Source organism: Crocuta crocuta, unplaced genomic scaffold (genome assembly GCF_008692635.1).
Source record: "Crocuta crocuta isolate KB4526 unplaced genomic scaffold, BGI_CrCroc_1.0 scaffold77, whole genome shotgun sequence".
In the NCBI taxonomy this organism is placed as follows: Eukaryota; Metazoa; Chordata; class Mammalia; order Carnivora; family Hyaenidae; genus Crocuta; species Crocuta crocuta.
Window position 1 is genome coordinate 6,105,872 of NW_027532172.1, and position 13,648 is coordinate 6,119,519.

The 13,648-nt window shown below is 40.4% G+C and overlaps 1 protein-coding gene across 3 annotated transcripts in view; it reads left to right on the forward strand.

Annotated features, from left to right (window-relative positions):
* ARIH2 (ariadne RBR E3 ubiquitin protein ligase 2) overlaps positions 1-13,648 on the forward strand; it is a 50,116-nt gene that overhangs the window by 22,627 nt on the left and 13,841 nt on the right. For all 3 annotated transcript variants that reach the window (XM_077777264.1, XM_077777265.1, XM_077777266.1), the window contains one exon: positions 8,958-9,025. In XM_077777264.1, the coding sequence (XP_077633390.1) occupies positions 8,958-9,025 (68 nt within the window). The remainder of the gene's footprint in view (positions 1-8,957; positions 9,026-13,648) is intronic.

Consider the following 13,648-nt stretch of genomic DNA (forward strand, 5'->3'; position numbering starts at 1 on the left):
ATTATTTTCTCTTAGTGGCTTGTCTCTTCCATTTTCTTAATAATGTCTTTGAAGAGCAAAAGTTTAATTCTGATGAAGTACAGTTTATCAATGTGCTTTCATTGACTTATGAGAGAAATCTTTACCTAAGCCAAAGTCAAGGATTTTCTTGCAGAAGTTTTATAATTTTTAGCTTTACATTTAAATCTGTGAACTATTTTGAGTTAATTTTTGTGTGATATGAAGTGTCTAAGTTCTGTGTTTTGTTTTCGCATAATGATGTTCAGTTATTCCAGAACCATCTGTTGAATGTTTCCTCTCTTGAATTCCTTAGCACCTTTGTTTAAAATTAACCCTAAATGTCTGAGTTTACTTCTGGATTTTATTCTGTTACATTGATCTATATGTGTGTTTTTAAGCCTGTACATACCCCACTGCCTTGATTACTATAGCTTTGTAGTAAGTCTTAGAGTCAGATGATAGAAGTCCTCCAACTTTAATTTTCTCTTTCAAAATTGCTTTGGATATTCTGGGTCATTTACATTGCCATAGATTTTAGGATTAACTGTTAATTTGTACCTCTTGCCCCCCACCCCCGAAAAAACCCTGCTTTGATTTTGATTAATTTTGATTGTGTTCAGTCTGTAGCTATGTTGTTCAGTATGGTGTCTATGACTACATGTAGCCATTGAGTATTTGAAATGTGGCCATTTTGAATTGGTATATGCTATGATTCTAAAATATAAGTGTACTTTTGGGGTGCCTGGGTAGCTCAGTTGAGCATCTGACTTCGGCTCAGGTCATGATCTCGTGGTTTGTGAATTTGAGCCCCATATCAGGCTCACTGCTCTCAGTGCAGATCTTCTGTCCCGACCCCCTCTGCCCCTCCCTGGCTCACGCTTTCTCAAAAAAAATAAATAAAACATTTAAAAATAAATAAAATAAAAGTGTACTTTGAAGATTCATATGAAAAAAAGGATATAAGGGGCACCTGGGTGGCTCTGTTGGTTGGGCGGCCGATTCTTGATTTCAGCTCAGGTCTTAATCTGATGGTTCATGAGCCCCATGTTAGGCTCTGTGCTGACAACACAGAGCCTGATTGAGATTCTCTCTACCTCTTTCTCTGCCACTCCCTCCACATGTATGCTTGCTTACACACTCTCTCTCAAAATAAACTTTAAAAAAAAGAAAAAGAAAAAGGATGTAAAATAAAGTTCATGAATAATTTTTGTGGATTACGTCTTGAAATAATATTTCAGATATAATGGCGTAAATAAAATATGTTATTAAAATACATTTCACCTGTTTAAATTTTTAGTTTTCATTTGCTGCTCTATAGAAATACATTTGATTTTTATATGTTGACTTTGGATTTTGTTATCTTAATTCATTTATTCTAGTAGTAGTTTTGCATATTCTTTTAGGATATTCTGAATAAACAGTCATTTTATCTAAAACAGAGACATATTTGCTCCTTTTTCCAATCTTTATTTAATGTCTTTTATGTCTTTTTCTTTGCCTTATTGCCCTGGATAGGGCCTCCAATATAATGTTAAATGGTCAGGGTGGTCATATTTGCTCCTTTTTCCAATCTTTATTTAATGTCTTTTATGTCTTTTTCTTCTTTTTCTTTGCCTTATTGCCCTGGATAGGGCCTCCAATATAATGTTAAATGGTCAGGGTGGTCATCTGTGCCATTTTCCTGATCTTAGCCTTCAGTATAATGTTTTTCATAGGTGCCCTATATCAGATTCAGGGAGTTAACTTTTTTCTCCCCCACCCCTCAGGTAATTCACTTTTTGTCCTGATTTGCTGCATATTTTTATCTTGAATGAATTTTGTCAAGTGGGTTTTCTGTGTCTGAAATGATCATTTTTTCCATCATTATTTTGTTAATTCAATGAATTACAGTAGGAGTTTTCAAATGTTAAATTAGCTTTCCACTCTTGGGATAAACCCCACTTTACTATCATATATTGTCCATTTTCTATATTGCTGCATTTAATTTGCTAAAATATTTGGATTGATTTTTGTGTTTATGTTCATAAGGGATACTGGTCTGTAATTTTCTTTTTGTTACATTTATGTCAGATTTTTATATCAAGGTTAATTATGTTAGCTTCATAAAATGAATTTGGAAGAAGTGTCACTTCCTTGAGCTTCTAAAAGTGTGTAAGATTGGTGTTGATAGAATTCAACAGTAAAAACTTAATGGACATGGAATTTTGTGAGAAAATTCTTGATCATAAAGTCAATGTTTAGGGGCACCTAGGTAGCTCTATGGTTAAGTGTCTGACTTTCGGCTTAGGTCGTGATCTCACGGTTCATGGGTTCGAGCCCTGTGTCGGGCTCTGGATTGACAGCTTAGAGCCTGGAGCCTGCTTCAGATTCTTTATCTCCCTCTTTCTGCCCCTTCCCCACTCACGCTCTATCTCGCTCTTTCAAAAACAAACTAAAAAAAAATTTTTTTTTTAAAGTCAATGTCTGTAGAGGATATAAGAGCTATTCTATTTATCTTCTCTATTTGTATCAGTTTTGCTAAGTATTTTTCAAGAAACTTGTTAACCTAAGATTTAAATTTACTATAATTAGATTATTATTATTAGAATAATATTCCCTATTTTCCTTTTAGTACCTGTAAGATTTGTAGGGGTAGCCCCTTTTTCACCCTTGTTATTGGTAATTTGTATTCTCTTTTTTTCTTAATCTAGCTAAAATTTTGATTAACTTTATTGATCTATTTTTTTTAAAGTTTATTTATTTTAAGAGAAAGACTGTATGAGTGAGTGAGGGGCAGAGCCAGAGAGGGAATCCCAAACAGGCTCTGCACTGTCAGCTTGAGGCTCAAACTCATGAACTGTGAAATCAAGACCTGAGCTGAAATCAAGAGTTGGATGTTTAACTCACTGAGCCACCCAGGCGCCCCTTGTTGATCTTTTTAAAGAATCAACTGGGGTGCCTGGGTGGCTCAGTCAGTTGAGCGTCCTACTTCGGCCCAGGTCATGATCTCACGGTTGGTGGGTTTGAGCCCCACATTGGGCTCTGTGCTGACAGCTCAGAGCCTAGAACCTATCTTCGGATTCTGTCTCCCTCTTTCTAACCCTCCCCTGCTCGTGCTGTCTCTCTCTCTCTCTCTCTCTCTCTCAAAAATAAATTAAAACAAAACAAAACAAAAAAAACCAACCAGGGGTGCCTGGGTGGCTCAGTCGGTTAAGCATCCGACTTTGGCTCAGGTCATGATCTAACGGTTTGTAGGTTCAAGCCTCGTGTCGGGCTCTGTGCTGACAGCTAGCTCAGAGCCTGGAGCCTGCTTCAGATTCTGTATCTCCCTCTCTCTCTCTGACCCTCCCCTGCTCATGCTGCCTGCCTCTCTCTCTCTCTCTCTCTCTCTCTCTCTGTCTCTGTCTCTCAGAAATAAATAAAACACTAAAAAAAATTAAAAAAACATTTAAAAAAAAGAATCAACTAATGGGTTTTGTTAATTTTCCTTTTTTTTTAAGTTTTTAAAAATTTATTTATTTTGAGAGATCAGAGAAGGGGCAAAGAGAGGGAGAGAGAAAGAGGGAATCCAAAGCAAGCTCCACGCTGTCAGTGCTCGACAGTGGGGCTCGAACTCACAAACTGTTAGGTGACCTGAGCCAAAATCAAGTCAGGCACCCCTGTTAATTAACCAATATTATTTGGTTTAGATTTCATTTATTTTTTTCTTTATTATTTTTTTTTCTCACTTGCTTTGAGTTTAGTCATCTTTTTATAATTTCTTAAGGGGACTTAAGGCTTTTTTTTTTCTAGTATAAACATTTACAGTTGTAAATTTCTCCCTGGCATCACATTAGCTGTATCACACCAAATTCTGTGGTATTTTCATTGTTAAGTGCAAGACATTTTCTTTTTTTTTCCCTTTTCTTTTCTCTTCTCTTCTCTTTTCTAGTATGTGTTTATTTTTGAGAGAGAGATTGCACACAGGTGGGACAGGGTCAGAAAGATAGAGGGAAACAGAGTCTAAAGCAGGTTCCAGGGTTCGAACTGTCAGCGCCAAGCCTGACACAAGGCTTGATCCCACAAACTGTGAGATCATGACCTGAGCGGAAGTCAGACACTTAACTGACTGAGCCACACAGGTTGCCCCTCAAAACATTTTCTAATTTCTCTCGTGATTTCTTGTTTGACACACTGGTTCTGCTAAGAAGTATGTTCTGTAGGGGCACCTGAGTGGCTTAGTCGGTTAAGTGTCCAACTTCGGCCCAGGTCATGATCTCGTGGTTCATGGGTTTGAGCCCCGTGTCGGGCTCTGTGCTGACAGCCAGCTCAGACCCTGGAGCCTGCTTCAGATTCTGTATCTCCCCCTCTCTCTGCCCCTTCCCTGCTCACGCTGTCTCTCTCTCTCTCTCTCAGAAATAAATAAAACATTAAAAAAAAAAAGTATGTTCTGTAATTTCTAATATTTGCTACAGAAAAGGGCATTCTTGGCAGAGAAGTTATCGAAGTGTATGGGGATGCTAGAATCATTTGATCTGTTGCTGGACTTCAGGGCACAATGGTTCTGATGATTTCTCCACTAAGGGCTTAAGGTTTGTCTTGTCAGTACTGGAAAACAGTGATGGGTTTTTAACAGGGTAGGAACTGATCTTGGCAAGATGTAACAGCTCTATAAGAGCTGTCTTAATACTTTTTGTTTTAATTTTTTTTTCATGTTTATTTTTCAGAGAGAGAGAAACAGAAGTGTGAGCAGTGAAGGGGCATAGAGAGAGGGAGACAATCTGAAGCAGGCTCCAGGCTCTGAGCTGTCAGCACAGAGCAGCCCGATGCAGGGCTCGAACAACAAGATCATGACCTGAGCCAAAGTCGGATCCTCAACCGACTGAGCCACCCAGGCGCCCCGTCTTAATACTTTTCTGTCAGGGTTTCAGGAAGATAATCCTAAAGGTTATGGAGTGGAGGGGTCCAGACAATAGTACTAATAGGTTGTTAATTTGTTGATCAAAACAGCCTAGCAAGGGTTCATCTTGATTGTGCTGGTTCTATTCTCCACAATTAAAAACAGAGAAGAATGGAAGACTCCCCAGTTGTGAAGTATTGACTCTGATAGATCCTGAATAGCTGTCTGAGCATTAGACAGTAATGGTGTGAAAACTCAGGGAGTTCTTTCCTAAGACAGTTTTAATATCTTCCCCAAGGTTTGTCCTGGCCCTCTTGTGGAAGATGGCTTAAATAGTGCCCCTCCCCCAACACACATCCTTTTCCACCCCCAAATCACCTATGGTTGCTTCCCCTGAGATACTGCTGGGGTGTGTGTGCAGTTAGTTCTGTCTTGTGACCCCAAATCAGGGATGAGGTGGCCTCACTGCTGAGACTACTTTCTTTTTGTTTGTTTGTTTTGTTTTTTAAGCATAAATTCTAGGTGCTCTTCCTCTACCCCTGTGCTGTTTTTGCCAGAGAGCTTTTTGGAACCTGACTTCCCTATGGATTCCCTTGTGTCCATTTATAGGGCAAGGTGCAGTCACACTGCATTTTGCTTAAATTAATTGTCTCTGAGTTTCTTCAGGTTTATAATGGATTCTTGAGGGAAGAATCCCTGATTTTCTGTAATATACTAGGGACACAGTTTGGGCCATTTTCATACCCCCATCTGTGACGTGGGGACCACAGTAAAACTTCTGGCAGAAGGCTAGTGGGGGGTGCATACAGCTGACACACGTGTGCCTACCCTCTTGTATATATTGATGTATTCTCGGCTGTTAGCACTGAAAGAGTGGATTCATATTACTCTACTGTCAGTTTCATAAAGTGCTAGATGTATGTGTCTTCTCTTCACATAATCTATTCTCACCAAAACTCAAATCTGCTGGGATATTCTCATTTGGTCATTAGTGGATTTGCAGTCATTAATAAAATTTGTTTCAACAGAGGGCCAGACTTTCCATAATGGTGTGCTAATTCTGAGGTTTTGTTGTTGCTGTTAGTGCTGTTCAAATCAAGGGATCAGACCAGGTAGAGTGTTAACATTGTTTCTTAAGGAAAGCTGAGGAAGTTCATTTTGAAAATCTACAAGTTAGAGATACGATGTCATTTAATGATTGATGTCTATTGAGTGGCCCCCCTGTGTCCAGTAAAGTTCTGGATTTTGTGGATCTGTGAGAGGCAGCCTGATCCCTGTTCTTAGTTTAAAGGCTTCACCTAAGCCATCTGTGGTGAGAAAGAGGAGGTGGCTGTTGGACATGGCCGGGACTCCTCTGGGTTTCCCAGATGGTTTAGTGCCACAGCATGCCAAGACATTTAGAAGTCAGGACAGAAAATGGTGTAGGTCTGACTGGGCTCCATTAGGTAAGATAGCCATTTCTATCTTTCCATGATAGAAAAGGCTCCAGTGAGGTGGTCATCCAAAAAACAGTATCACAGTCAGGTTTTTAAGAACGTTTGTAGCCAGAAGCTACATTCAAATCCGATATTTAAGTTTTATTTTTCATTTTTATTTTTATTTTTTTTAACATTTATTCACTTTTGAGAGACATGAACAGGGGAGGGGCAGAGAGAGAAGGAGACACAGAATCTGAAACAGGCTCCAGGCTGTGGTCTGTCAGCACGGAGCCCGACATGGGGCTTGAACCTACAAACCATGAGATCATGACCTGAGCCGAAGTCAGATGCTTAACCGATTGAGTCACCCAGGCGCCCCGTTATTTAAGTTTAAACTGTGTGTTTTGTATCTATTTTCATTTTGTGATAGTAGTTTGCTATGGATAAATAGTTTTGTTATGGCCACAGTTAGAAAAATGTCAGTTATAATTCAGGAATCCTGGACCTAAAGTCTCCATGGTCCTCAACAAGAAAATACTATAGCAACATGCATGAGTCTGATGAGTCCCGTGCATGGAAGGGAAGTGGGGACACCCATCCTTAGTGAAGCGTGCTGTCTTGAGACCTGGGTTTTCTCCAAATGTACATGGGCTACAGGACAGAAAGTCATTCACTCCATGCACAACCTTTGACACTGATTATGCACTTGGACATGCCCTTGTTTAGTAAGTGTGCACCCGTCTCCTTTCAGGAATAACTTGAGCTCTAGGAGAAGAGGTAACATGTCACTGTGTCTTCCCCCACTGCAGTTCTTATCTGTGGGCCAAGCATGCACTACCTTACAGTTCCTTGGTAGCTCCTGTTTAAAGACTCAGTCCAGGGGCATCTGGGTGGCTCAGTCGGTTAAGAGTCCGACTTCAGCTCAGGTCATGATCTCACTGCTTGTGGTTCGAGCCCCGTGTCAGGCTCTGTGCTCATAGCTTGGAGCCTGGAGCCTGGTTTGGATTCTGTGTCTCCCGCTCTCTCTGCCCCTCCCCTACTCACACACACTCTCTCTCTTTCTCTCAAAAAATGAATAAATGTTTAAAAAAAAAATTTTTTTAATGAAGACTCAGTCTAGTGAGCAGAGTACTAAGGTTCTGTGTGTTCTCTTGGCTCCCTGGCCTCAAGTGTGTTCCTCATTTCTCCTTGATTGAGAGACCCCCTCCTGCTGTGCAATGTTCTCTCTGGGAAGCCTCATCTAGACCTCCAAACACAACCCCATCTTCTGTGGCTCCACCCTATACTTGACAACCTCAGACTGTTCCTTTATGTAACTAGTCTGCTTCCCCTATTAACAAGATCTTGTGGCTATAACATGTACCTGCTATCTTACTACTGGGTTATTTAGCTTATCATTAAAATGTGAACTTCTTCCCATGTCAAACTTATTTCTGTAACATCCTTTTCAATGACTGCATAGTTCATTGCACAGATCTGTCATATATTATTTACCTAGTTTCTTTTTATTGGACATTTAGGTTATTTTTTAATTTTTCACTCTTGTAAAACACTGCGGTACACATATCCTCTATGATTTCTTCAGAAAGATTTACAGAAGTAGAATTGCTAGCTCAAAGCACCTTCTGAGATTGACAGCAATAACCAGTGTGTTTTTAAAAAAATTTTTTTTTAATTTTAATGTATGTTTATTTTGAGGGAGAGAGAGTGTGTGAGCAGAGAGTGTGAGGGGAGGGGCAGAGAGAGAGGGAGTTACAGAATCTGAAGAAGACTCTAGGCTCTGAGCTGTCAGCACAGAGCCCAATGTGGTGCTCAAACTCACGAACCATGAGATCATGACCTGAGCTGAAGTTGGATGCTTAACTGACTAAGCCACCCAGGTGCCCCCCCCCCTTTTTTATGTTTATTTATTTTTGAGAAATAACAAGTGTGCTTTAAAAGTTAGGGGCCACAAAACTGCCATATACTTTTTTCAGTTTGTTTACTTATTTTGAGACCGAGAGAGCACATGCAGGAAGAGCAGAGAGCTGGAGAGAGCTAATCCCAAGTAGGCTCCACACTTGTAAGCACAGAGCCCGATGGAAGACTCAGTTTCATGAGTGATGAGATCATGACCTGAGCCAAAATCAAGAGCCAGACACTTAACAGCTGACTGAGCCACCCAGGTGCCCCCAAGGTTTTTATTTTAAATCTTTCTGCAATCAGGGCTCATTGGTTGGCAGAAATTGGGAGATTTTAAACAGTAGTGTTTTGTTTTGCTGGAATTATACAAGAAGTCCAAGCCTAGAGATTTTCTGCAAGTAATGGGCCTAACTAGAAGTGCACTTCCCATGTGTGGCCTCCTACAGCAGCTTGCGGGAACATAGATCATATTAGGGAACACAGCTCTTTTGCTTAAATTGGATACTGGGTTGTTAACTGTAGACAGGGTAGTTTTGCTTAAGTTTCAAATTAGACTGATTTCTTAAAAGGGTCATTAATGAAAAAGAAAAGACAAAAAGATCTGGGAAATCACTACAATCATAAGAGTCTGAACTTAAAAGATGAAGCAGACTACCAAGAGGAAGAATTTGGAAATCAAGCCTCGGCCTGCTGTAGACATGAATTTTTGCACTTCTCAAAATGTGGAGCTCTGTGAAAGAAACTACAGTTGTAATTTGATTTTTTTTCTTTCTTTTTAGGTATCTCATTCCGTTGCTAAACTTATATTAGTTAATTTCCACTGGCAAGTTGCAGAGATATTGGACAGGTAAGGTGTTTGGAGGAAGAGAGATGGCATCACCCCTAGCTTCTTTCTCTGCCCACCCACCTAGTGGTGGTTATTTAGGTTTTGAAGTATATCCTTGCAGTGTTCATATTACACATTTAAAACACTGGATCGTATTGTATATCCTTTTTTCCTCTCTGTAAGTGGTGAATATTTTTCCATGTCTGCATATTCTTTCTCCTTCAGTTTTATTTTTGGCTCAGTATTTTATCATAATAGATGTTCTGTTCTTTTTCCAAACTTCTGTTGTGGACAGTGGAGTTAGTTCAGTTTTTTTAACCATTTTTAATTTGTAATCAGTGCCCTTCTAGATAACAGTTGCCAACATCTCCATTTGTTTCTTTTGGATATATCAATGGGGAATGCAACATACTTTTGAATATTACCTTCAGAAAAGATAGGTCACCTTACCATCAGAACCAGAGCTCTTGACTCTGACCTTGGAGTCTTGAGGTATCCTGAAAGTTCTCAGGAAGAGGGGTTCCTTCTTCTCCTGCACCCCCTGAGAAGAGTCCCTATGCCTTACCTTCATAGGCATGTGCTTCTTTTAGCTTAGGGTTTCTTATCCTCAGCACTTCTGCCATTTTGGGTTAGATAATTTATTATGGGGACACTGTTCTGTGAATTGTAGGAGGTTTGGCAGAATCCATTTCAAAAGACAAAATAACAATAAAAAATGTGCAAGAGGTATATAGGTGGCTCAGTTGATTAAGTGTCCTAATCTTGGTTTTGGCTCAGGTCATGATCTTGCAGTTCTTGAGCTTGAGCCCCACATTCAGCCCCACTGCTCTGTCAGTGCAGAGCCTACTTGGGATTCTCTCTCTCTCTCTCTCTCTCTCTCCATCCCTCCCCCACCAAAAAATAATAATAAACTTAAAAAAAATGGGCAAAAGACCGAACAAGTGTTTCACAGGAAAGAATTTCAAGTGACCATTGACATGAAAAGATACTCAACCTCCATAATAATCTGGGACACTGAAATTAGCACCCCAGGTCCTTGAAATCAAAAAGATGAGCAGATACCGCCAAATAATCCATGGAGAACAAAATTGCCACTGGTGAGAATCACTGTTTGCCACTCCTGCCCTTTCACACACCACTGAGTCTTCTTTTGAATGGTGTGATCCATTTATCTTCAGAGGAAGGAAGGTCATGCCTTTCCTTCTCCAGGCTAAACATAACTGGGGTGGCTGTACCCGCTGGAGCAGCTTAGCTCACTCAGGAAGAAGCACGTGCGCGCCTGATTCCACCCACTGCACTCTCTCTCTCTATCCTCAAGAGTCGAATACATTTAGGTAGACTTCTGGGTGAAATTCCATTATCTGCACTGCTGTTTCTACTGCCCACAGTTCTGGAACCATGTAGCTTCCAGCAGTGGGGTACCTCTTACTGTCCAAACTCTGTGTCCTAATTCGGGAATGGACAAGATGGCTTAAGACATTAAGATTACTAGTGTGAGAAGCAGGAATAAAAGCAGTTGAAGGAGGCATTCTAAGTGAAATAAGGAAGTCACATATATGAAACATTGTTCCCTGCTCAGATTCCTCATTTCTGGGTAATTCATTTTCCTGGGTTTTGTGTGGAACTTTTAGTGCCACATAAGAATTGTTTTTATTTTTTAAATATATATTTATCATGAAAGAGAGTGTTTGCTAGTGAGTGAGGGGTAGAAAGGGAAAGAGAATTCCAAGCAGGGATTCTCTTATGCTGATAGCACGGAGCCTGACGCGGGGCTCGATCCCACGACCATGAGGTCATGACCTGAGCCATACTCAAAGAGTTGAACACTTAACTGACTAAGCCACCCAGGCACCCCTGTTTTTATTTTTTTAATGTTTATTTTAGAGAAAGTGAGAACAAGTTGGAGAGGGTCAGATAGAAAGGAAGACAGAGGATCAAAAGTAGGCTCTGCGCTAGTACCTCGAACTCACGAACCATGAGATCATGACCCAGACCAAAGGTTGATGGTTAACTGACTGATCCACCTAGGCACCCCCTGTTTTTATTTATTTATTTTTACTTTTTTAATTTTCCTATGTTTATTTATTGTTGAAAGAGCATGAGCAGGAGAGGGTTAGAGAGAGAGAGGGAAACACAGAATCGGAAACAGGCTCCAGTCTCTGAGTGTCAGCACAGAGCCTGTGCGGGACTCAAACTCACGAACCGCGAGATCATGTCCTGAGCCAAAGTCAGATGCTTAACCATCTGAGCCACCCAGGTGCCCCTGTTTTTATTTTTAAATGTATATATTTCATTCCTCATTCCAGAAAAAAAAATTTTATTATGAAATATTTCTTTTTCAAAATGTATGTATGTGCACACGTGTGTGATGTATAGGTTTTAAAGAATGATAGGGGCGCCTGGGTGGCTTAGTCGGTTAAGCGTCCGACTTTCGCTTAGGTCATGATCTCGCGGTTCGTGGGTTCGGGCTCTGTGCTGGCTGCCAGCTCAGAGCCTGGAGCCTGTTTCAGTCTGTGACTCCCTCTCTCTCTGACCCTCCCCTGCTCATGCTGTCTCTCTCTCCTGGAAATAAATAAAACATTAAAAAAAAAAATTTAAAAAAAAAAGAAAGAATGATAAAGCAAACACATTTAAGTGTGGAAACTTTATTCAGAAGTTTCTGGTGGCGGTTCTTGCTTGGCCACACCTCCTTCCTTCCTCTCCAAAGCAACCAGTATCTTGTGTTCGGTATTGATCATTTTCCTATTTATTCTTAAATTATATATCCTTTAATTTTGGATGTTTTTAGAATTTTACAGGCATGGAATCGTGCTGTCTGTATTCTTAAACTTTTTAAATTAACAAAGATGCATCTTAGGACATCCTATCCATATTCCTGTCAAAAAACATTTGTGATTGTGAGTTTTGTTTTTTTTGTTGTTACAAATAATGCAACTCTGAAAACTTGTGTGCATGACCCTTAATGTCATATAATTTTTCTAGGGTTGAGTGTAGGAAGTGAGTTGCTGGGCAATAGGGTGTGTGTTCCTTTAGCTTTGCTAAATGACAAAATGTTTCCAAAGTGATTGTACCATATTATACGCCCACCAGTGGTATGAACATTCTTGATACTGTCACCCTTAAAGTTTTACGATCTGGTGGATATAAATGGCATCTAATTGTTTTTTAATTTCAGTATCCCAGATTATTATGGAAGTTGAGCATCTTTTCTTGTTAATCGTCATTTGTGCTTTTTTTCCTATGAATTGTTCTGTCATTTGCCCATTTTTTAATTGTTATTTTGTCTTTTCAAATGGATTTGTAGGATATTTTGTTTTTTATTCTGAATATCAGTCTTTTGCCTGTTATATATGTATTGAATTATCTCCTATTTATATAGCTGAGATTTTAACTTTATGCTGTGTTCTGATGAACTGATATTTTTTTTTTTTAAGTTTATTTATTTATTTTGAGAGAGAAGGGTGGGGTGAGGTACAGAGAGCTGAGAATCGCAAGCAGGCTCTGCACTGTCAACTCGGAGCTTTTTTCTTTCCCCCAGAAAATGTTTCATATTTATTTATTTAAAAAATTTTTTTATCTTTTTCAGTTTATTTTTGAGAGAGAGAGAGTACGTGAGCAGGGGAGGGTCAGAGAGAGAGGAAGACACAGAATTTGAAGACAGGCTCCAGGCTCTGAGCTACCTATCAGCACAGAGTCCGACGTGGGGCTCGAACCCACGAACTGTGAGATCGTGACCTGAGCTGAAGTCGGACATTTAACTGACTGAGACACCCAGGCACCCCTACATTTATTTATTTTTGAGAGACAGAGGCAGAGAACAAGTGGAGGAGGGGCAGAGAGTGAGACACAGAATACGAAGCAGGCTTCAGGCTCTGAGTGGTCAGTACAGAGCCCAATGGGGGCTTGAACCCACGAACCATGAAATCATGACCTGAGCCAAAGTTGGATGCTTAATGGACTGAGCCATGCAGGTGCCCCTGAACTAATGTTCTTAAATGTAACATAATTTGTCAGAGTTTTTCTTTATGCTTTCCCCCCCCCCCTCCAAGAGAGAGAGACAGACAGATAGATTGCAAGCAGGGGAGGAACAGAGAGAGGGGGAGACAGTCCAAAGCAGGAGGATCCAGGCTCTGAGCTGTCAGCACAGAGCCTGACACGGGCTCGAACTCACGAACCTCAAGAAAATGACCTGAGCCAAAGTTGGACACTTAACCAACTGAGCCACCCAGATACCCCTGCTTTTTTTTTTTTTTTTTTTAATGTTTATTTTTATTTATTTATTTATTTATTTTTGAAAGAGAAAGAGTGCCCTCAAGCAGGAAAAGGGCAGAGAGAGATGGAAAGGGAGAATCCTAGGCAGTCTGCACCCTGTCAGTGCAGAGCCTGAAGCAGGGCTCCTTCCCACAAACTGGTATGAAACCTGAGCTGAAATCAAGAGCTGGCTGTTCAACCAACTGAGCCACCCACGTGTCTTATTTTTTTAAGATTTTATTTATATTGGGGCACTTGGGTGGCTCAGTCAGTTACGTGTCCAATGTCAGCTCAGGTCATGATCTCGCAGTTCATGGGTTCGAGCCTCACATCAGGCTCTGTGCTGGTAGCCAGCTCAGAGCCTGGAGTCTGTTTCAGATCTGTATCTCCCTC